This window comes from Onychostoma macrolepis, chromosome 09 (genome assembly GCF_012432095.1).
Source record: "Onychostoma macrolepis isolate SWU-2019 chromosome 09, ASM1243209v1, whole genome shotgun sequence".
Lineage (NCBI taxonomy): Eukaryota > Metazoa > Chordata > Actinopteri > Cypriniformes > Cyprinidae > Onychostoma > Onychostoma macrolepis.
The window spans coordinates 29,393,244-29,418,133 of NC_081163.1; the positions used below are offsets into that span (position 1 = coordinate 29,393,244).

Consider the following 24,890-nt stretch of genomic DNA (forward strand, 5'->3'; position numbering starts at 1 on the left):
CTGGCCGTGTGTGAAGTCAAACCTTGTGAGCGATGAGGACATCCACTATTGATCATAACCTCAAAGCTCCTGCGACTTTAATTGGCGGAGCACATATCGGATATAGAGATTAGTTGGGGGCAGACAGAAATGTAATGAAAATCAATAGCTGTGAAGTTTCGCTTGATATATTTTTGGATTGCTTTGTGGTTCCTGTTAATTGGCTGTTTAAAACAGACAAAAAGAACGTAGGAGGCATGGACGGATTGAACCCTGTTAAGCTGCTAAAGAAGCAGCGAGGGATACAGAAAGCATGAGAATGTGATGGGAAAGTAGGAGAGTCCCTCACGTGTAAGGAATCTCCCGCCTCAGTGCTAGGTGGCGAGGAGAGCTGCGTCTTAATTTGCTCAGGGCTGCCTTTGGCACGTGCTCAGGCTTCGTGACTCAATTTGCCTCAGCCTGCCTCTGAGAGAGATAGCGAGGGAAAGAGGAGGTGGGGCTCTGTTAGACCTAAAGGGGTCTACTGACAGACATCCACCCACGCGCCAGTATCCGCTCGCAGCCACACGGAGAACATGCAAACCTGCGCTTGAGGGTAGCTGTCAGCTTTACTAACACTCATGCATGCTTAAAGCCATGCACGCAAACATAATGCAGCATGCACAGATGCATGCAGGTACCCAGAATGAATGCATTGTGTCCACATGCAAACAATTCCTCCCATACGTCTGCAGCGGAGAGATGGGAATGTGAAAATCTAAATGGTGCATATGGTGAATCTCATAAACACAGTGGGTTCTTGCTCACAGCTACTGGCGTGTTCAGACTGTTTACTGCACATGCTGTATGCATGCACGTGATCGCCTCCAGTGCAAGCACGTTTGACAGCTCCTCTCTCAGCCCGGCTCTAATGACAAAGAAATCATAGTGCCGGATTATTTACATCCTAGAGTACACATCATTTCCAGCAAAAACACACTAGGCTGATGGTGTGCTTTTCCTTGTGCTGCAGCACAAAACCCTTTCCACTCCTTTCTCGGTGATTCATCCTTGTCCAGGCATGAAGAAAACTGTTCCTAAGCAACATGCGGTCAACAAAAATCTCAGCATTATCTTTTTTAGCATGCAAGTTCTTGTAGTTTAATTGGTAAGCAATTGCAGGGAACACACAAACTGATATAAGCTCTCTCACAATTATTACAATGTTAAGCTAAGCTAATAATGCAATAGTAATAAATGTCCTCAGATTTTTTCAGTACTTGAAATCAATAGCAATGCACCAAAATTGATCTAAACACTGAAATCAAAATCAAAGTTTAGCTGATAAAAATATCAATTTAGCTGAAAACCGAAGTTGAAAATAAAGTGTTGGTAATTAAATTTGCTTAACTGGGTAGTTGTTTTCAAGTGAGAAATTAGACTAGTCGTAATAAAGTTCTTCAGCAATGAGTCGTCTATCAATATTTCAGCCAAACAAATTTTACACAATCAAAACATTTCATTGGAAAAGCATCCTGTTTTGGTCAATTCGGACAATTTTTTTTTTTCAGCTGAATATTTTCAGTTACTATTTCGATTGCCATGAATTGTAGTGCGTCAATAGAAATCAGTTTTACAGTAAATACATTTTTACAAATGAATCAGTGATGGTTTGGCATTTAACATTAGCATGTAATGTGAGACTCTTAAGTAAAAAATGCATACAGAAATATTGAGTAAAATAGTCCAGTTTTAACTAGACAGAACTAATTTATTGATATTTTTCAGTGAAGAATAGATTACGTTTACTTCACTCACTTCATTCACCATCCTGGTTCACTTCAGTGCATTCTGGAATTATCTTCTTTTTAAAGGATGGTGTTCAACAGGTTTCTACCTGTTGAAAAAACTATTACAGATAAAAAAAAATTGTAATCTTTTTTGCTCTTTTCCTGCATCAGGTTTCTGGAAGGCCACCTGTCCCCCATCATGTGCTAGTCCACTCCTCGTGTTTGTCAACTCAAAAAGCGGAGACAACCAAGGGGTAAAATTCCTGCGTCGCTTCAAACAGCTGCTCAATCCCGCTCAGGTCTTTGACCTGGTCAACGGTGGACCTCATTTAGGGTAAGACCAGGATGTAAAAGGTCTCAGGAAGTGAACTATTGACTATCATCTTAGAAACAAATAAGTGTTTTTTTTTTTTTTTACTTGTTTACAAAATAGGTAGTTGACGTATGATAGGACTTCTTGTACATCAACATACTCAATTTATATTAAAGTTGTATGAAAGTATAATCGAAAGTGTATTTTTCAAGTCCCATACTCATTTTTATTAAATTTTTCTCCAGTTATAATCACCTTTGTGGCTCACAAATGATCCTACACTGGGACAAATAAATTTTTCAATATACTGTAGTCTAAGCTAAGGCATAATGATTACAAAAAAGAATTAGAAAAATGCTGTTTAAAGTAGGCTAGTTTGGCATGTCACACCACATCAACCACCCAAACCTAATCTCACTTGATCCCTTTAACTTTGTGACACCTTTAGAGAAGCGTTTATGAGCTTGTCTCAGTTAAATTGTTCTTTTCTCTTTTCAAGTCTTCGCTTGTTCCAAAAGTTCGATAACTTCCGAATCCTGGTGTGCGGTGGAGATGGAAGCGTTGGTTGGGTCCTGTCTGAAATCGATAAACTAAATCTTCACAAACAGGTAATTGGAAAGTACTGCACCATGTCCTGTCGATTGAAAGTAAACTTGTCGCTGCATGGTTAGGACTTGGCACAAGAGTATCAGAGCAGATGTTTATGAGGATTTCTTAATGAACTGGCTCGGTGATCTGAATCGTCTCTCGTTGACAGTGCCAGCTGGGCGTTCTGCCGCTGGGCACTGGGAATGACCTGGCGCGGGTGCTCGGCTGGGGGCCATCGTGTGACGATGACACTCAACTCCCACAGATACTGGAGAAGCTGGAGCGAGCCAGCACCAAGATGCTGGACAGGTACAGAGCACACACTAGCATGACCACAAATGTGTGACCCTGGGCCACAAAACCAGTCTTAAGTAGCAGGGGTGTATTTGTAGCAATAGCCAACAATACATTGTATTGATTTTTCTTTCATAACAAAAATCATTTTTATATTAAGTAAAGATCATGTTCCATGAAGATATTTTGTAAATTTCCTACCGTAAATATATCCAAACTTAATTTTTTATTAGTAATATGCATTGCTAAGGACTTCATTTGGACAACTTTAAGGCGATTTTCTCAATATTTCGATTTTTTTTTTGCACCCTCAGATTCCAGATTTTCAAATAGTTATATCTCAAAATATTGTCCGATCCTAACAAACCATACATTAACGAAAGGCTTATTTATTTAGCTTTCAGATGATGTATAAATCTCAATTTCAAAAAATTGACCCTTATGACTGGTTCTGTGGTTCAGGGTCACATATGTTGAGCTTATAATATCCATGTCGTTGGCTACATCTACAGCTGCTGTTTACAGGTGGAGTATAATGACGTATGAGATTAAAATACCTCCCAAACACAGCTGCCCCGCCACACCTGAGGAGGCAGAGTACGGCCAGGTACCAGCAACACATCAACGCCAATGCATGCATCTACATCAACACCAATGAAAGAGCTGTTGACATGTCACAGCGTGACATGATACACTTTATCTAAGACTAGGCGCCACTGGAACACAAAAAAAGACAATAAAAAGACAACGCATCTTTCAGCTGTTTCCCTCACCGTACACAAAAGAAAACATTTGGCACACCCATTGTAGTCAAATAAGTTGAAACTGTTGCTATTATTTGTAGAGTGATTATACATCCACTTTTTCTAGGACATGCCCTTGCCAGGATTTCAAAATTGCCTAAAATGTCCTGGTTTGGCTTTGTTTTCCTATTGATGTACTCTTTACAGTCCTCATACATTATATGTACGCATATTTGCATTGCTTTGACTGTTTTCTGTAGATCCCGCCTTCTTGCACGCCATTATTGGTCGATTATATACAATGCCTGCACCCTATTGGTTAAACTACTTTTCATTCATTACCTTTAGCGAGTAATCCAAAATCCCACATATTTTAGGCAATTACAAAATCCTGCCCGGTCCAGGAAATTAAAACAGGGCATATAGTCACCTTATTATTTGTACTTGACTGCTCACTTATGAAATAATTTGGATAGTTTGATTATGCATTTTAGCTAGTTGCGAGAGTCTTGTACCCTTAGCTCCGTTTAACACGTTTTACTATAGCTTATATAAGGTTATTTTGTCATTAATAATCGGAGTCTGTGACATAATTAAAGCTGTGCCGTTTGAGTGCATTAAGTGTTCAACTTTCCACACTTCGTTTTTTTCAGTCGTTTAAGTGCATCATCCGGGTATTTAAAGTGCACTTTTTCTTTTTTAAATTTTCAGTGTGAACACACTACTCGCATTGTTTATACTACAAGACGTCATAGAATAGTGCATAAGTATGCGATTTGGGACGCACCTTCTATGTGAATCCATTCAGCATAAAAATGAGCCCACATTTACCAAAGTTGGGTGAAATTTCATGGGCAAAATCCAGTCATTTTGATAGGAATCCACACATCTGGAATTTCCCTTGAGGGTATGAGGAAATATTTCCTCATGCAGATTTTGCAACGGGATGTTGGGAAGTTGGTCATTCGAATTTGCAGCGTTGATCAACAGAAAGCGACTTTTTTTCCTGTGAGATTTCACCAAATGTTTTCTAATTTGATTGCACCTTAAGTCACATCACAGCAGAAAATGAGAAAATATTCTGTAGATTCTTGCAGATTTCTGACTTGATTGTTCATATAATGAGCAGACAGAGATACACACTTGGATTTTATTGTAATGAATAGTATTTTTATTTAAAAAATAAACATTAAAATGCTACAAAAATGTTATTCAGCATATATTAAAGGCCAGTCGTGCAGTGATTTAGTTTTCATGCTCAGGAAATGTTACATGAAAATGGCGATTGATGTGTATCGGTGGCTTTAGTTACAGATATCTGCTTATGAGGATTCAGTGGCTGCTCATCTCACAAAGATCCTGAACTCAGATCAGCACTCAGTGGTCATATCTTCATCAAAGTGAGTCCTCTCACTCCACACAGTTCATATTCCACCACTAACGATAAAGAAACAACAATTTCCTCTCGTCTCCTCCAGGGTATTGTGTGAGACGGTGAAGGAATTTGTGGCCAAAGTTGGGAAGTGTTATGAGAGAAGCAGCGAGAGTACAGAGGAAACTGATGCACTCACACTCAAAGTGAGTCTGTGATGCCTCACCTCATCACACCTCTTTCAGTCATTACTCAACATGTGCAGAAATAAATGCCGTATAAACCTGTTTATCAACGCAACACCCTTTCCTTTGTTCTCCATCTGCAGTGTGTGAATCTGAACGAGAAGCTGGACTCCCTCCTGCAGACCCTCAATTTGGAGTCGCAGGCCATGACGCCCTCAGCCCTCACCACGCCACCCATCGTGGAGGAGGAGGTGGAGGAGGAAGAGCTGGAAGAAGAGGAGGATCTGAGTGAAGAGTCTTTAACGGAGCTGAAGGAGAATGAGACTGAGAAAGGCTCTGCTCATAAGCTCTTCAGACCCCGCGAGCAGCTCGTGCTGAGAGCCAACAGCCTGAAGAAAGCGCTCAGACAGATCATCGAGCAGGCGGAGAGAAGTACGATTGGGCAGCATGTCCTGCTGTGTCTTTTGAATAGAAAAAAAGAAAATCACTGATCTGTTGCTTACAGAATGCTGCTCTGGATATAAGCGTTTGTTAAAGGACTAATCACGACTTAAATCGATTATATTGAAATTGATTAACCACATGAGACCTGAGAGTTCCTTTCGATCTTCAGGGATTTCTATCTTTTTTAAATGGAGGATCGATAAATTAATAGGTTTTAGTAATACTCTGTAATTCTCTGTTTCTAGGCCTGAGCAATATATTTGAATACAAAATATTATCTAAATATGATATAATTAAAAAACAATAACAGCATTTTTGATGTATAGTTAAATATTAAATATAATCTAAATTCAATATAAAATAAAATTAATATAATAATTGAGTGTACATATATATATATATATATATGTAATAACACAAAAATGTAAAAAAATATTAACTCTAAATACTCAAAGAAATTAATAATTAAATATTTAATGTTTAAAACATGCAGCACATTTTAATGTAAAACATATGGTTAAATATTACCTAAATTTTATATAATAAAAATCAATATAATAACTTTTTTGTTTATTTAAATACAAAATATTTTCTAAATATGATATAATAAAAAATAGCAACATTGTTTGTGTTTAATATTTAAATATTAAATGTGATCTAAATTTAATATAATATACATATGTGTATATATTAATGTTCCAAATGCAGCACCAAATGTAAAATGTTCCAGATGCAGCACATTTTCATGTTAAAATATGGTTAAATCTTATCTAAGTATTATATAATAAAAATAAATAAAATAATGTTTTGTTTATTTAAATATCAAATATTATCTAAATATGATATAATACAAATAAATATAATACAACTGTGCATACATATATAATCAAACAAAATGTTATTATAAATATATTACTTTTAAATATAAAACAAAACCATTTTTAATTTAAATGTTTCAAATACAGCACATTTTAATGTTAGACATATTCTTTGTTTGGCACATTAATTTTATAGCACAAGTGTTATTGGACCATGTTCATTTATTTGAATAAAATATAACAATATATAGTACTAAACAGCAATATTTACTTTAGTACATATTTTACAAAATAATAATAATAATAATAAGGAATGTCACATTGGGATATCCAAGAATGATTGATTCATTGCAACAAAAAGTGATTCACGTAAGTAAACTGAGTTTAGTTGTATGCAACTAAGGTTTAAAGTCTGTGAAATGATGTAAGTGTAATTCTTGATATCAGTCAAAAAAAAAGAGCTTCTTTCAGAGCTGAAGCAGTTCTCAAGACAAGGAAGGATTGTGAAACTAGTCCGATGGCACGCTCTTTGGGAAACTTCAACAAAAAGCACTTTGAAAAATTGTAATGCTCACAATTTTGTGCAATTTTATACCTCCATCCAAAACATGAAAAAATTAAAAAAATGAAATATTACCCAGCCCTGCCTAATTCTATGTTCCATGTAAAGAAGTGCATGAATAAGGAGGCTTGTCTGTGTCTGTGCTGTAGTGGTGGACGAGCAGAACGCTCACACAGAGGAGCAGGAGCTGCAGTCTCCCACAGACTTCAGGAAGGACAGTGAGGAAGAAAACAGAGACAACGAGAAGGACGAGGACACTAAAGAACTGGAAGCCTTGCCCTGTGAGTTCACACTTCTATATCTTAGACATGCTGTCGCTGTTAACTGTTTCCTTTGAGACTTAAAAGCTGAATCCTCCACTGGGCTGCATTCAAGCGCCAGGATGTTTTTTGTCTCACAGGAGTTGTTTGTGCATTAAAGGCTTTTTTGTAAGTCTATTCTTTACAAAGACTGGAATGCACAGTATGCACATGTTCTGTGTGCTTGAAATACTCATATGATTTATTACAGTTGCCAACATGACAGTTGTACAGTAACGGAGAGCTCTGAACTAGGTACTTCTTCACCACAATGCAATGCACATGACTCCAGCGTGACAAAGAAACTCAAAGCAATGTTAGTCATGATCTTTTTTTAGACTCACTATTTAATCAGATTGCCAAAAGTTAATTTTTTTATGTAACTTTTGGCCCATAATCATGAGATTATGCGACTACTATTTGAAACATCTATGGCAGAATAAAGCCTAACATGCAAAAACAGTAGGCAGGATGCAGTTCTGAACATTCTGAACATAACCGTGCATTTACAGCACATTATGATTTGAGACAGTAATTCTAACATCACTTTATTTAGGATGAACTGTGATTCAGCCCTTGGTTTGGAGCTGAAGTATGTGAATGCGTTTGTGTCTGAAAGGGTTAGTGCTGCCCTCTAGTGACAAACTCATTATAGTACATTATTGCAATTCAATGTAACTTGTTTAAAACAAATTAACAGCAGCATAAATTGTTGTTGTTATTATTATTGGTTTTATTTATTTATTTTGGGGATTATTTTTTATAAAAAAATAATGTACAGCCGTACTGTACAACTGTACTGTATACTGTACAGTTTACTGTACAACTGTCATGTTGGCAACTGTAATAAATTATTATTTTTTTTAAAAATAAACGTAGATTATTATTATTAGGTTTATTTTTTATTTAAAAAATACTATTAGTTGTTTCACACATTACTTTTAGTTAAAAATTTCACCAACTTAAATTATTGTTGTTATTATTAATTTTTATATATATTTTTAATTATTATTATTATTATTATTATTAAAATTCTAAACAAAGAATTACTCTTAGTTGTTTTACACATTAGTCTGTTTAAAAAATCAGAAACATTATTAGTATTAGTATGTTTATTATTATTATTTTTGTGAGTTTATTTTTTATTAAAATTACTATTAGTTGTTTCACACATTACTTTTAGTTTAAAATTTCACCAACTTAAATAACTGATGTTGTTGTTGTTATTATTATTAATTTTAGAATAAAATGCAGCAACATAAATTATTATCATTATTATTATCATTATTATCATTGTAAATAATGAATTACTCTTAGTTGTTTTACACATTAGTCTTAGTTTAAAACATCAGAAACATTATTATTAGTAGTAGTAATAGTATGATTATTATTATTTTTATAAGGGTTTATTTAAAAAACTATTACTATTATTTACTATTAGTTGTATCACATTACTTTTAGTTTCAAATTTCAGCAACTTAAATTATTATTATTATTATTATTATTATTAGGTTTTTATAATAAAAATGCAGCAACATGAATTATTGTAATTATTATATCATTATCATCATCATTATCATTATAATTGTTATTATTATTATTATTATTATTATTCTTAATCGTTTTACACATTTCTTAGTTAAAAATCAGCAAAATGATCATCATCATAATTATTATTATTATTATAATTATTATTAGATTTTTATAATAAAATACAGCAACATGAATTATAATAATTATAAATAAAGAATTACTCTTAGTTGTTTTACACATTTCTCTTAGTTTAAAAAATCTGCAACATAAATTATTATAATGATCATGATTATTAGTATTATTATTATTATTATTATTATATGGGTTTATTTCTATTAATAATCTCTAAAAGGCCTTTACTCTTATAGTTATAGTTGTTTTTATGAAGCAAGCTGATCTAAATGGGGAGACAAGCTTTTGTTTTGCAAAATTGTGCAATAACACAATCTTTTTCCTTCAGAAGGTCTAGGATTTCCTTACGACTTACAGACTGTAAGTGTTCATGGCTGCAAATATATTTGTAGGTGTCCCAGAGGATCCCTGTGCTATATTTCTGTCTATTGAGAACATATTATCTTTGTTTGCTGGACAGTGGCACTTCCTGTTTACATAGTGGCCTGCTGTCTGCTCATGTTTCCAGTGGGGCATGAAACACTGGCTTTATTCTCTTTAGTTGGTTCAGTCGCTCAGGGGCTCCTGCGTCTCATAGCTGTTAAGTGCCCTTGATGTGTTTTGGTTTGTTTATGTGGGTTACGTTCTGCTGAATATCTCTTTTACAGCAGATTTTTCACTTCTTGTTGAGAGCCAGTGACTAAAATGCACGGGTTATTCTTACGTGCTGGAAAAACTGAGTATTTAGAAAACAAAACAGCATTAGATTTTGCTGTGTAATGGGCACTTGGGCAGATCATTGCTGTGACGAATGAGTGTGTTGTACACATGAGCTCATGTTTTGTTCTGTTTTTGTGTTTTTGCAGTGGCTAAGTCACCGTGTTCGCCGCCAGAGAGGCGTGTGAGTCGCAGCACGCAGTCCTGCGGCTCCTTTTCCATCACTCCCTTCACCACGAGCAAGGAGAACCTGCCTGTACTCAACACACGCATCATCTGTCCCGGTACGGCCGCATCTTTACTCTGCTGCTGCTGACCGGAAAACATCCAAAAGTGCAATTTCTGTCATCGTTTATTCACTCTCACGCTCTTTCAAACCTGTGTGACTTTAGTTTTTTCCACTAAACACAAAAGGAGATGTTAGGAAAAATGTCTGTGCTGCTCTTTTCCGTGTAGTGAAAGTGAATAGTGACCTGTGGCTGCTTTTAAAAAGACCATTAAGGGTTCATAAATGCTGTCCAGAAGTCTGCAGAATGCTTGTAAAAAAGAATTGTATTGAATGTGCGCTTCAAGTAGTGTACCTCAAATCCTAAGTGTAATTAAAAAAATAAATAAAGTATACTTAAAATGAGCACACTTTCATTACACTTAAGTACACTTTTAAAAGTGCGCTTTGTAATTATGTCAGTTAAAAGTACTAATCACAAGAGCACATAGAAATTACTTTAATGTATATTTTAGTATACCGTAATTACATTCTGCAGTACACTACAATAATATTTAAAAAAACACTAGAAATAATTAGCAAATTACATTGTCTAACTTAAGCGGATCAAAAACACTCAAACATTCAGCCAATTGCATTTAATGTACATTTAAACTATAATACATTTTCATTTAATTACAATTAACATGTAGGTAAGTGTCCAAACATTCAGGACTCACTTAAGTATATTGTTTTAATGAATAGTTTTTATTTACATAATAAGCAAAAGTATGTTAAGTTGTACTTTTGAAAACCGGAAGCTTTGTGTGAGGAACAGACCAAAATTTAAATTTTTATTTGCTGAAAATAATACAAATAATAATCCTAAATTTCAGTCGGTTTCTCACATAAAGCTATCATGTGACCTCAGACCTCATTTGGAATATAGCACACAAGTCATAAGGACGATATTTATGATGCTTAAAGTGTCTATTTGGAGCTTTCATCATGAAAATAGCAATTTTAATTATGGTTTTTCTGATTTGATTGGTCTTCAGGTCTGCGGGCAGGTCTTGCTGCCTCTATAGCTGGAAGCTCCATAATCAGTAAGATGCTGCTTGCCAACATTGATCCCTTTGGTGCAACACCCTTCATAGATCCTGACCTGGACTCACTGTAAGAGCTTCGGTTTCTTTTTTCTTCTTTAAGTTTATTTTAAATGTATTCGTAAAACTTACACAAGTCATTTCTCTTACAGAGAGGGCTATTTGGAGAAGTGTGTGATGAATAACTACTTTGGGATTGGGTTAGATGCAAAGATCTCACTGGAGTTCAACAACAAGCGAGAGGAGCACCCAGAGAAATGCAGGTAGTTCAGGATATTAACATAGTCTTATTTCATATAATTATTATTTTACATTTAGCAGACGCTTTTATCCAAAGCGACTTACAAGTATATTTAGGCTACACATTTTTTTAATCAGTATTTGTGTTCCCTGGGAATTGAACCCACAACCTTTTGCGCTGCTAACGCAATGCTCTACCACTGAGCCACAGGAGCACTGTAATAGTATATAATGCTGGATATAATGCATTTACCAAAACACCACTGACCTGGACTCAGCGGTTGACTAGTATTTCTTTCACCGTCCAGAAGTCGCACTAAAAACATGATGTGGTATGGAGTTCTGGGGACGAAAGAGCTTCTGCAGCGGACCTACAAGAACTTGGAGCAGAAAGTTCAGCTGGAGGTGAGACGAATGAAAGCCATTGTTCACTAATAATATGTATATATCAGAAATGGACTTTAACTGTCAGTGCTCCCGCTTAATAGAGAGCATATGTGTTTCTTGATCCTGGTACGCGCCTCAATCCATACAGCGCTTTACAAAAAGTCAGCGCGTGAGATTTCAGAGAGACAGTATGAGATTAATTCACAACGTTTTAGCTCAAACGAGATATTGTAAACAAACTGATGCATAAATGTAATATGAGACAGAACTCAAAAGTTTACCGTCACTGTAATGTGGGAATTATGATCACGCAATATTGACTGATGGATCGGCAGAGAATCGTCTTTCTGCGAGTCATTAAGAAATTATGGTTACAACCTATTAATGTATCAGTTTTTTTTTTTTTTTTTAACAAATTAATTTTTTAACAAATTAATTTTTTAACAATTTTTTTATTTAATTTTATTTGTTTAATGGTTATACTCCTTTATTGTTTAATGCTTTATTCAATCCCAAATTGTGGTATTAGGGTGCCCTAAAATATATATATATATATATATATATATATATGTGTGTATGAAATAAACTTTATTTTTTCCCCTTTAAAATATATCACAAATCACAGCAATAAATATATAGATTATTTTTGACAGCTGTTACAAAAGCATTTTTTTTACAATAAATATTCTGATTCTACCTATATTATAGCTTCAATATTTGACCACTATTTATGATAATACTTGGTTCTTAACCTCTTTGAATCCAAGGCCCTTGATTGTCCAATATTTAGAGACCCAATGAAATTTTTCCAGTTGTTTGTGATATTTTTTTTTTTTTACTCACAATTTTGACCTAACAAAATATTTTAGAGCTTGGCATAACTAGAAAAACATTCCCACAGAGATTTTATTAATATACATGTAATGACTTTTCTAGAAATTGCAGTTAATTTGAATTAAAATTAGGTTTCGTGAAAGTTTGGTCTAGAAGTTTTTATTCTCAGGAACAACAAACTTGTGCCTTGATTTGTGCTTTAAAAAAGTAACGGACACTAGTTGCTACAATATTTGTGGAAAGTGTCAAATGTTGCCAAGCCTGAACAACCAACAAATGATTTATCTACTGATTTAACGACAACAGCTGGTGGAACTGAACATCTTCTCAAGTAGATTTTGAAGCACTTGTAGCTCGTCCCAGTTTCATGTTCAGGGCTGCTCATGGTTGTGTGATTGATTCTGCAGTGTGACGGCCAGTACATCCCACTCCCCAGTCTCCAGGGAATCGCTGTGTTGAACATCCCCAGCTACGCCGGGGGAACCAACTTCTGGGGCGGCACCAAAGAGGATGACGTAAGTCATGCTGCTAGAGGTCATGAGGGGCTTTACTCATTAAACAGCATTTCCGTCCTGACTCTGAGCTGTTCAGCCCTTAGATGTCAGTTAAGAGCTGAAATATGACACCATGTAGAGAGCAAATGATGTAGAGTTGTTTAATTAAAAGGATGAGCAGGCCCTGTGTTGACTCGTGTTGTTTAACGTGCAGCTGGCTCTGAACAAAACCTTTTGAACCCAGAGTGACACGGGCCTTTGTTCGCAACAAGTGGCCTTTTGGCAGCTGGTTTGTTTTAGCTCACAAGGCCTCGTTCAGAATAAGGTTACCTCCGGGCACAAGGTCTGGTTACAGAAGGGCAGAGTGCAGAACGCTTAGATGCCTGTGATCTTGGACAGGACAATCGAGGACTCGGTTCAAAAAGGCTTTTTTTTAGAAATGGAAGAGAGTTTAACACTGTAAAGTCTGACATATGAAATAATAGTCTGAAAAATATGTTTTGTTTCATTTAGTTTTTTTTTCTAATGGAATTGTTTATTGAGCCTTTAGACAAAATCTAAAACTAAATAAATAAATATATAAAGTTTGCTTACATCATGCTTTTATGACTCATATGGTATAATGTAGTAAGTATATGGAGCTCACACTAGAGGAGAAAAAAAAACTCTTGCAAAATATGAAATTTGTTGCAAATGTTGTTATTTATATGCCAAAAAGGTCAAATGAAATGTTGATAGCTTGTAATGTAAATCGATGAAAGCTTTATAACAGTATAGCAGACTACTTGCATACTGTAAAATGCATTTAAATATCTGTTGTCACTCTATATCTCCCAATAATATGTCTTAGTAAGGTTATATTTAAAGGGTTAGTTCACCCAAAAATTAAAATTAGCCTGTTTTTTACTCACCCTCGAGGCATCCTAGTTGTATATGACTATCTTCTTTCAGATGAATCCAATCGAGTTATATAAAAAATTGTCCTGGCACTTCTAAGCTCTATCATTGGCGTCAGCGGGTGTTTTTGTTCAACAGTCCAAGAGACGTTAAATAAAGTGTGTGCATCCATAATAAAACGTGCCTCACACGGCTCCGGGGGGTGAATAAAGGCCTCCTGTAGCGAATGCATGTGTTTTTGTAAGAAAAATATCCATATTTCAAACCTAATAATCACTTTTCTCTCACTTCCGGTATCTGTCATACACGGAAGGCCCTTGTGGTGGTGAGCTATTTTTACCATTATTGTTTTTTTGTCTTTTTGTGCAGATATTTTGTGCCCCTTCATTTGACGATAAAATTTTGGAAGTGGTCGCTGTGTTTGGTAGTATGCAGATGGCTGTCTCAAGGGTGATCAAACTGCAGCATCACCGTATTGCACAGGTAAACACACTTCACACACTAATGACACAGATCTGTAAAGGATGTGAATAATGGTGATTGAGTGTTTAACTCACCTCATCCCTCCCAGTGTCGCACGGTGAAGATCACCATCCTGGGAGATGAAGGAGTGCCAGTCCAGGTGGATGGAGAGGCCTGGATTCAGCCTCCTGGAGTCATCAAAATTCAGCACAAGAACCGGGCCCAGATGCTGACAAGAGACCGCGTGAGTGTTTCTGAGGAAGAATCATAATTTGGGGAATTTATTTCCACAATATTACCATAAAACAGGGGATTAGATCAGATTAATGAATAAGTCGTTCAAAAGTCTGAGGTTAGTAAGATTTTTAATGTTGTTAAAGGAAGTCACGTTTCAGTCACTATTTCATATTCATTCCATTGTCTGACAACAGAAACATTAAAATATATCAATGAAAATTGAGAATTTAGCTGCATCAAAATACAGTATGTGGGCATAGAGAGGCATACAAATGTAATATAATGTACATTTTGCATGTTCAGAAGAAGTGAGCTGCCCTGTCGTACAAAAATGCAAACAGGTTTGAAAATTGCTCAGTGCAAAGGAAGAGAAGTAATGGGAACCTTGAAAAGTGTTAATTTAAGGTACTAAAAGGTATTAAATGTGTGATAAAAGCCCTGTTTGGCCGTGAAGCTAAATGGCTAGTATAGCAAAACCATGTTAATGTGTGGTTACTTTAGTTTTACTTTAGTTATTTATTTGTAGTAAACCCGTGTTTAATTTTCATAAAGGTACACATGTAATTAAAACATTATGCAATTGAGTGCAGAAATGAACCTGAGTAATTTTACCTGACGCTGATATTCCAATAGCCAGTCTTAACAGTTTACGTGATCTGGCTCTTGATTTTATTATTGTTATTTTTATCGTATTTTTTTCTTTGCTGGGAGGCAAATATATCAAACGTGCGCGGTAAGAGCATCTACGGTAATTCACGTTGGTCAAAACACACAAGGAAACGTTGTTCTGCGTTGTGAAAAAAAATATCACCGGCAATCACAGACATCACATTCGGACGGGATTAGTTTTCTCAGAGGATCACTGAGTTTGCTGGAAAACAGTAGGTAATTTGCTCTGGAATTATTACAGAGGTTGTGTGAGAAAAACACAGACTTGGCAGTTGCCACTCTATATCTTCCAGTTATATGTCTTAGTAAGCAAGATGGTTTATAAGTGTCAATGTGTGTATCCTTGCTAAACACTGGCTGTAAAACTCACTATCCTTTAAAAGAGTCTTGTATTTGTTTTTCAATAAAGGCATTTGAAAACACGCTGAAGTCTTGGGAGGATAAACTGAAATACGACAAGCCTCCGCTGAGGCCGCACCTGTATCCTCAGCACTCTGTGGATCTGGCCACTGAGGAGGAGGCCACACTCATCCAGATGTGCGCTCGAGCCGCAGAGGATCTCATCACCAGGATCTGCGAGGCTGCCAAAAACTACCAACTCCTCGAGCAGGAGCTCGCCCATGCCGTCAACGCCTCCTCACACGCCATCAACAAAACACACCCCAAGTTCCCCGAGGTGAGCAATGCCAGTTCACACCAATGAATTATCATCATTCGTCCTCTGTACTATTACAAAAACCTACTTTGTCTACAAATAAGACTATGACATCATCACACAATTATAATCTGGGTTTGGTGTGAAAGAGTTCAAAGTTCTATACTGATTTTTTTTATTTTCCAAAGCACATATAATCAATCTCAGAGCACATGATATTTTGGATGAAAATCGTTAAAAACCAGTGTCTCGTTTGAGAAAATGAATGGTATGTTTACTTCAGGAACCCAACTGTTGCGTTCTGTTGTCCTCATGGTTCAAATAAGTCACTAAATGATGAGTAAATTCTCATGTCTGATTCCTCAGAGCCTGACAAGAAACACTGCCATTGAGGTGGCCAGCACCGTGAAGGCCCTGCACAATGAGACTGAGTTGCTGCTAGTAGGACGAGTGCCATTGGTGAGTTGATTTAATGCTTTTAAGCTTATTTTCATTCACCTTTTCCATGTTAATGGTTCTGCAAAGCAGGTCCCCATAAGGAAGAATAATCACAAATGAGATCTTTTTAGCATCTCCATTATTTCTCTTAAACTGCGCTGAAATGCAGAGCAAATGGAGTCTTGCATCTGTTTTTTACGTCTATGTTGAAAGCATTTTAGGAGAAGCATCTAATACAAAGCTTATACTTTTCAGTAAATTTTCAGCAAATTTTCATTTTTGGGTACACTACTCCTTTAAATGAAACATAATTGACTATAATAACAGTCTTAAGGTATAAACTTTCAAGCAATACGACTTTCACTCACCAGAATGACCATGCCAGTTGCGTATGGGTATAGTAGTCCACCAGATACAGTAGCAAAAAAAAATAAAAAACAGGAAATGGACTGAGGCTTCGACACATTGACTCAGTCTGTGAGTTTATTTCTCTAGCAACTGGACCCTCCGCATGAAGAGCTGCTGTCCAGTGCCCTGCAGAGCGCTGAGGTTGAACTGGGAAAGCTGGCTGAGATCCCCTGGCTCTACCACATCTTACAGCCCAATGACGAGGAGGTGAGCACATCCTACAGAACCCGAGAGAAGCAGAAAGAATAGCTCACTTAAAGCTTGTTCCCTACTGGATATTTTTCAGAAATGGACATGCTGACATAATTTATTCACCCTCATGTCATTACAAACCTGGATAACATTCTTCTTTCTGTAAAACACAAAACAGTGTGTACGGTGAAAGTCAGTGGGGTCCAATGTTGTTCGAACTTGATGTTCTTTCAAATATCTTTTATTTGTGAAGATATTCCTTTGCTCTATTAAAAATGTCTAATTTCCACAATGTCAGCTACCCTAATATGTATACATTCACTACTATTCAAATATATGGGGCAGAATTATTATAGTAAACTAAAACTATTTAAAAAAAACAAAACAAATTGTTACTTGAAAAAAATATATTTAAAAAAACTTAAACTTGTTTTATTTCAGCTAGTTGCCAAGGAAACTTGACATACTAAAATTACTAAAACGAAAATAAAAATTATTAAAAATATCATAGACCAAAAAATAAAACAACAAAATTACTAAATCTTTGTAAAACTGTAATATGTATATCTCAACTATGCTAAGATAACACTGGTATGGGGTCAGACTGATCAGAAGTGACAGTAAAGACATGTATAATGTTACAAAAGATTTATTTTTCTAAATAAATGGTGTTCCGTTTGAACTTTCTATTTATTTAGTTTTCACAAAAATAATAAGCATGATATTGATTTCAGAAGGATCATATGACACTGAAGACTGAGTAATGATGCTGAAAATTCAGCTTTACATCACAGGAATAAATTACATTTTAAAAGATATTAAAATAGAATCAAGTTATTTTAAATAGTAAACATATTTCACAATATTACTGTTTTTACTGGATTTTTGGTCAAATAAATTCAGCCCTTGTGAGCAAAAGAGATTTCTTTCTTTCTCTAAAACATTAAAAAATCTTTCTGACCCCAAACTTTCCAACAGTAGTGTACATGTATAATATACTAACAAATGTGAAGTGAATATTTTTGCAGTTCCTTGACTCTGAGACTGACAGGTCATTTTGTGTGAGACAGGATAACTCCCTCGAGTACGGAAAAAGAAACAGTCGGAGTGGCATGTTTCGCATAGTGCCAAAGTTCAAGAAAGAGAAAGCCCTGAAGAAGTCCAGCCCACAGTCAGGTAAGTGTGTGTGTGTGTGTCCACATATACAGTATTTGAATATCCTCACATGTGACAGACACTAAAATCATGGATGCCTCATCTTTTGTTGCATTCATAGACATGTAGAAGTGTATTAGTGTTACATCTTGCTTTTTGATTGGAAAAGATACAAAAGCAGGACTCTGAGACTGAACTTGTTTTTTATTTTTGTAAAAAAAAAAATCTTAAAAAAGATTGTTCATGACTGCTGACAATGTGGGGAACTGTTAAAGGAAGTGATGGCCCATGGAGGCAGAGACCTGATAATGTAGAGCGCCATACAGCATGTACATCCTCTTCTGAGAGGACTCTCTGTTCATGTCCAATGGTCCTCAGTCCAACCCAACCATCCATGAGCATCCCTGCACTCCTCTGGTCATGGTGTTGTCCTGTGAGTCAGAAACAGTCCATGTGTCTTCACATGAACAGCAGGCACAAACCAAGGTGTACCGCACAGAAGGGGAACGACACAAACCCAAACATGTCATACTGCACATGTGCTACACGTGTAACGCCTAAAGGTGAAGTGTGTAATTCCTGTCACTGGCAGCACTGAACAGAAATGTATAAAATAATGATGGTTTTCCAAACAGGTGACCAAAACACTCCTCCTTCCCAGATTCCCGCCTAACTGATAGTCCTGCCCTAAACTCATCCCATTTGTTGAAGCAGACATTGATTATAGAGCCACTCAAACAATCAGAGCAATGTTTGGAAAGCGTCATTAGCAATTCAACATAGAAAGCTTTTTGTAGCCAGACATTTGACTTTCTTCATGAAGTCTGGTTTATACTGCAGCTCATCCTGGCCAGTACCATTTAGACAGGAAGCGACTTACTGACTGGCACATGCCCAAGATCATTTTGTTTATTATTATTTCATTTCAAAATGGTGAAAAACTCAAATAATTGATTTCTTTTTTTTGCCTCCAAAAATTGGCAAAATTTATTTGTGTATATATTAATAATAATAATAATAAAGGATGCTGTATATTTTACACATTATTATTAATAATATAATAATATAATATTTTTTTAATGTGCAATGTGTATTTTACACATTAATGTCATCTTTAATACTGCTAATAGTAATAATTAAAAAATAAATAAATAAATATATATATATATAAATACACTTAATGTACCCAAGATAATTTTGTTTTTATGTGTATTTCATGTTTTTCTTGATTTCATATTAGCAGGTGAAAAAACTCATTTAAGTTTTAGCCTCCAAAATTGGCAAAATGTGTGTATTACTATTATCAGTATTAGTATTATTATCAATGTGCAATGTGTATTTTACACATTAATATCATCCTTAATAATGCTATTTACTATAATAATAATAGTAACAATAAAATACATTTTAAAATATATACTTAATGTACCCAAGATAATTTTGTTTTAGTGTTTTTCTTGATTTCATATCAGAAGGTGAAAAAAGTCATTTCAAAACTCAGTTTCAGTTTTAGCCTCCAAAAATTGGCAAATTGCGTGTATTATTATTATCATTGTCAATTAATTAATTAATTTTAATTAATAATAATAACAAAAATACAAATATATTAGTGCAGATTATTTATCAGTGCAGATTTGATGGCACTAACCTCGAGCGACGAATTCTTCCTGGAGTTTTCTGTACTTAAAAAAACAAAAACAAAGTTTTAATCCTTGTTGAAACAGTCCAGATTTCTGAGGACAGTGCATACTTAGTACATATTACTCTCCAAAAACGATTGCAGGGGGATCAAAGTAGGCTCTCCGCCTGTTTTACAAAATATATTTCATCATATTCTTTGACATGTTCAGGCGTGTTTATCCAGGGTGAATGTCATAACAGATTTGCATACATCCACACTCTTAAACTGAACGTAGTTTGGCCCTGGCTTTGACGTGTACGTCTGCTGCGGGGATTTAACACACCATTCACAACAACAGAGTGTTTTCAGACTTTAGGAGCGTTAGGTCGCACAGGCTTCAGCCTCCCATTCCCTCCTCCTCCTCCTCCTCCTCCTCTCTCTCCTGTCTCTGTGTCTGCTCTTAATGGGATGATGGTGGACGTGCCACTGTGATAACCTGCATGCCAGAAAAGCCTCCGGGTGTGCCAGTGACCAAACCGAACCTGTTTAACCCTCTCTTTGCCAGCTGCTGCCGCCACTTCTCTCTGTGTCTTCTCTTTCCTGTTTGATTTGATTTTGGTCCCCTTTTCCTTTTGTGGTTGTTTTTGACTTGTTCCTCCTCTCGGCCTGACCCTGTTTGCTTGTGTCCTGCGAGTGTACGGGGGTTGGACACTGAAGGGGGCTTCTTGCTCTGTACTTGTGTAGTTCAGAGGTGGGGCACTGAGGAGGTGGCCGTCTGGCTGGAGCAGCTCAGCTTGGGAGAATACAAAGAGACCTTCATCCGGCACGACATCCGCGGCTCCGAGCTCCTGCACCTGGAGAGGAGAGACCTCAAGGTATACACACAACCCCTTTCTGTGCCTCACGATGTCCCTCAGAACAACCGAAACGCTCTTTCTCTGTCCATCTCGCTCTTTGACTCTCTCTCTCTCTGTCCTCTTACCTGTCACCCTGTTTGCTATTTTGTGCTGCACTGCTCTGCTTGGCTTCCTCTGTGCAAGTGTCGTTTGGGTCTCCGAATACTTACACGACTAACCACCTGACGCACATAGGGTTATTTTAAGTCGACTAGGCTCTGAAGATGCGGTTGTGTGATGGGCAGCTGCACACCGACATGCCTCTGTTTGTGTAGCTCATGAGTACAGTCAACATGTTTATGTGTGTGTGATCCGGGGAGCGCTTTTTTGGAGCAAATCAGGCCCTGTTTACACCTGCTACGAACATGCGTCTCATCGGAAATGATCGTGAGGGGAAGATCTTGAATTTCTTGAGTACTTACACTACCGTTCAAAAGTTTGGGGTCTATTGAAATACAATTGAAATACTATTACAATTTAAAATAACTGTTTTATATTTGAACATAGGCACGGAGCCCTGCACATGACATGCAAGAAAACATAAATAAATCGTGCGCACGATTTATTAATTTGTTCCCTCAATTTACTAGATTGTGCGTATGCTTTAATAAGTTGTCCCCTCATTTTAAGTAAATTGTGTGCACGGCCTAGTAAATCGAGGAAACAAATTAATAAAACGTGTGCACAATTTATTTATTTTTTCTTGCATGTCGTGAGCAGGGCTCCGTACATATGTGACTCTGGACCACAAAACCAGTCATAAGGGTCACTTTTTTGAAATTGAGATTTATACATCATCTGAAAGCTGAATAAATAAGCTTTCCATTGATGTATGATAGGACAATATTCGGCCAGGATACAACTATTTGAAAATGTGGAATCTGAGGGTGCAAAAAAAACAAACATCTAAATATTGAGAAAATCGCCTTTAAAGTTGTGAAGTTCTTAGCAATGCATATTACTAGCATTAGTTGATATATTGTTGGAAATTGACCAAATATCTTCATGGAACATGATCTTTACTTAATATCCTAATGATTTTTGGCATAAAAGAAAAATCAATAATTTTGACCCATACAATGTATTGTTGCCTATTGCTACAAATATACCTGTGCTGCTTATGACTGGTTTTGTGGTCCAGGGTCATATATTTTAAAATTTAATTCATTCCTGTGATTACTCCGTTATTACTGATTAGTGATCACTCCATTACTCCAGTCTTCAGTGTCACATGATTCTTGGAGCTCAAGAAATATTTCTGATTATTGTCAGTGTTGAAAACAGTGCTGCTTAATATTTTGTGGAAACCGTGATACTTTGAAATGGAAATCATTATAAATGTCTCTACGGTCACTTTTTATCAATTTTATGCATCCTTGCTGAATAAAAGTAAAAAAAAAAACTTACTGACCCCAAATTTTGTTCAGTAGTGTCACTAACTATATCACCGTGTTACTGCATGTTGACAAGGCGATATAAAGTAAAAACAAGCACAGAACATTTGTGCCAGAAATGAGTCGTTTCAATTGTATTATTTTGGTCGAGAAACAGTATTTCAGATGTGTTTCACATGATTTTCACACATTTATTCACCAAATGCATTATTTGTGTCATTGTATATGACAGTCGTTCTCAACTGGTGTCTCGTGACACAAACAGTAGCAGGTCTGAAATGCAAATTAAAACATCATATAACAATGCATAGTAAGAATAGGAAATATCAACTTTGTAAGATAGGAGAAAACACCAGCAAAACCAGTTGAGAACTACTGCATCATAATATAACAGTGTTTCCCACAGATTTGGACTCTATTGGGTATATGTCAAACGTCACCTAACCAAACCCGGAAAACAGGTCTCATCGCTTCCGCTTGTCGGAGAACGTATTAATAGCAGTATTAAAAAATGGCGATATCAATGGACTTTTAAGGTAATCAGTTAAATCAGCTAACTATTTTTGTTGTTGACGTTTTATTCGACTTTTATATATAAATGTTATTGAAAAGAATAAAAAATGTAAACTTTTATATATCAATGCACATATGTGATGGACATTGGTTATGATTATCTTTAGTGTCTACTTTGAAGGTATCTTGAGTAAAAAACTTCATATTTAACGGGCACTTGCAATTATGCAAATTCATTCTCTGCCAGCGGGAGGCGCTTTTAGAGCGCGGAGAGAGCGGTTTCCCCGGTAACGCTGTACACAAACCGCTCACAAACGCTGCTTTATCAGACATTACATGCCAGATTAAATTAAAATGTCAACCAAAATTTTTTGAAGACAGTCGGTTTCCTTCAGAAATACAGTGAAATAAAAACACCCACACCGGGTTTCGATTTTGAAATTCAAGTCAAAGCATTTTGAAAAAATCTATTTGTGGCGGTCAGTTTTGATATTGTGGCGGGCCGCCACAAATAAATCAATGTATGGGAAACACTGTATAATATAATATAATATATAAACTTTTCTCCACATGAAGTTTGTGATCAAATCCCAAAACAGACTCTATTTACATCTGTTTATTGTTGTTCATTTGTGATCAGATCTTCTGAGACTGATGCAATTATGAGATATAATCAGGACCTCATTTACAAAGTTTTATTGGTTATAGCTGTATAGTGGAGCTATGTTAAACAATGAAACTGTCTAGGATTATCACTTGAATGGTCTAATATATTAAACAGTTTAAGCATCTTCGCCCAGAAACTCAATGATGCTTTCATGTGCACTTGTTGAAGTAATAAATATATCATAATACATTCGACAAGGTACTATAAATGCCCATGAATCACACCTCCCAGTGTTGAGGAATTACATAAAGGGTTGGTGAAAGCAGTGTTGTGTAGTGAATGTGTGTGAGGTGCTCTGGTAACACTTATCACAATCACTAGTGAACCTTGGACTGTGCCATTTTTACGCCTCTGTTATGTCCCCCCATTTCAAACGTCCCTGCCATTTATCTGGTCTAACCTCATTCTGTCTTTAGGGATGTCCTCAAACATATTTTGAAAACTTAATTGGGACATAAATAGATCTGAGTGTGTCAGCTGTAAACCAATCAAGCTCAAATTCAGCAGTATTGTGACGTGCTGTCACTGGATCAGCTGCATTGTTTTAACCCGAGGTTAACCTGGGTTGTTGTGTTTTCTTAACTATTGATCAACTGATATTGGTGTTGTAATGGCCGATGCTGATAGAGTGGACGATGACCAATATAATGGCAATGTATAATTAAAGTGATAGCAAATATAGTACACAAATTGCTTAAAGTGAAACTTACTTTAACAAAATGAATCTGTATTTGTATCTGTGTAATGCCTCGTTTAGATTAGCCTGACTGCCACTAGATGTCACTTTTTTTGTGGCTTTATCTCAAACCTGCAACACAGATGGTTTGTGGAGACATTTTGGGGAGACACCAGAGTCAGGAATTTCCATAATCATTTTAAAATGATTGTGGAAATGCCTGACTTTGATTGTACTTGAGTGTATGGTCAATACTGCAAAACATACATTCAAGACTTCTATATTGACATAGCATATATTTTAACTACAAATTAAATTAAAAATAGTCTTACTTAAAGGGTTAACTGTAGTGTTCGCTTTTGCCAAAAGGTAGGGAAACTTCAACACCCATATTGCACTGGACTCGATATGATGACTGTCTGTGAGCAAAAATAATCTATACTTTTCACAAAAGCCCCAGAGCTGTCAGAAGTCCACCGGATGATGCAGAATGAGGCATTTTACATCATCCATTCGACTTTTGCTATCAAATAAATGGAATATCACGGAGAAAGTGTACACATTGTTCATTTACATTGTAATACAAAGCTGAAAATCAGCTTTACCCTTAAAGAAATGTGAGTATTTTTGTGTTTAAATGACCATTGTTAATTCATTACTGTAATAATGTCTAAGTGAAAATACAGATATAACATTTTCTTCGATGAAATTGTATTGCGTGGAACATAAAATATTTAAGTACTATTTTTTTAAACTACATTTGAACTTTATTTTAAGGTGTCTCTGTTACAGTGTAGTTAAACAAATCAGTACTGAGCAATATTAAATAAAACCTGTACTTACTATAGCTTTAGGGTTAGGTGTTTTAGGATTGGTTGCATAATTTGCTGTTATTACCGTAGTAAGTATTTGTAACGTGTGTAGCAAAGACACTAAAATAAAATGCTTTGAAAACACTTGGTTTAAACTTGGGTTAAACTGCAGCTTAGCTGGTTTATGATAGCAATAGTGCAATAA

General features: G+C 36.0%; 1 protein-coding gene across 7 annotated transcripts in view; it reads left to right on the forward strand.

Moving 5' to 3' along the window:
- dgkh (diacylglycerol kinase, eta) overlaps positions 1–24,890 on the forward strand; it is an 81,730-nt gene that overhangs the window by 52,609 nt on the left and 4,231 nt on the right. For 5 of the 7 annotated variants that reach the window (XM_058786966.1, XM_058786968.1, XM_058786965.1 and 2 more), the window contains 20 exons: positions 1,920–2,082; positions 2,561–2,669; positions 2,819–2,958; positions 3,469–3,550; positions 4,995–5,086; positions 5,165–5,264; positions 5,387–5,675; positions 7,217–7,348; positions 9,877–10,011; positions 10,991–11,108; positions 11,191–11,301; positions 11,587–11,683; positions 12,907–13,014; positions 14,260–14,373; positions 14,462–14,596; positions 15,668–15,934; positions 16,280–16,372; positions 16,847–16,966; positions 18,022–18,127; positions 20,472–20,602. In XM_058786966.1, the coding sequence (XP_058642949.1) occupies positions 1,920–2,082; positions 2,561–2,669; positions 2,819–2,958; positions 3,469–3,550; positions 4,995–5,086; positions 5,165–5,264; positions 5,387–5,675; positions 7,217–7,348; positions 9,877–10,011; positions 10,991–11,108; positions 11,191–11,301; positions 11,587–11,683; positions 12,907–13,014; positions 14,260–14,373; positions 14,462–14,596; positions 15,668–15,934; positions 16,280–16,372; positions 16,847–16,966; positions 18,022–18,127; positions 20,472–20,602 (2,642 nt within the window). The remainder of the gene's footprint in view (positions 1–1,919; positions 2,083–2,560; positions 2,670–2,818; positions 2,959–3,468; positions 3,551–4,994; positions 5,087–5,164; positions 5,265–5,386; positions 5,676–7,216; positions 7,349–9,876; positions 10,012–10,990; positions 11,109–11,190; positions 11,302–11,586; positions 11,684–12,906; positions 13,015–14,259; positions 14,374–14,461; positions 14,597–15,667; positions 15,935–16,279; positions 16,373–16,846; positions 16,967–18,021; positions 18,128–20,471; positions 20,603–24,890) is intronic. The other 2 variants (XM_058786971.1, XM_058786967.1) reach the window with 1 other exon arrangement.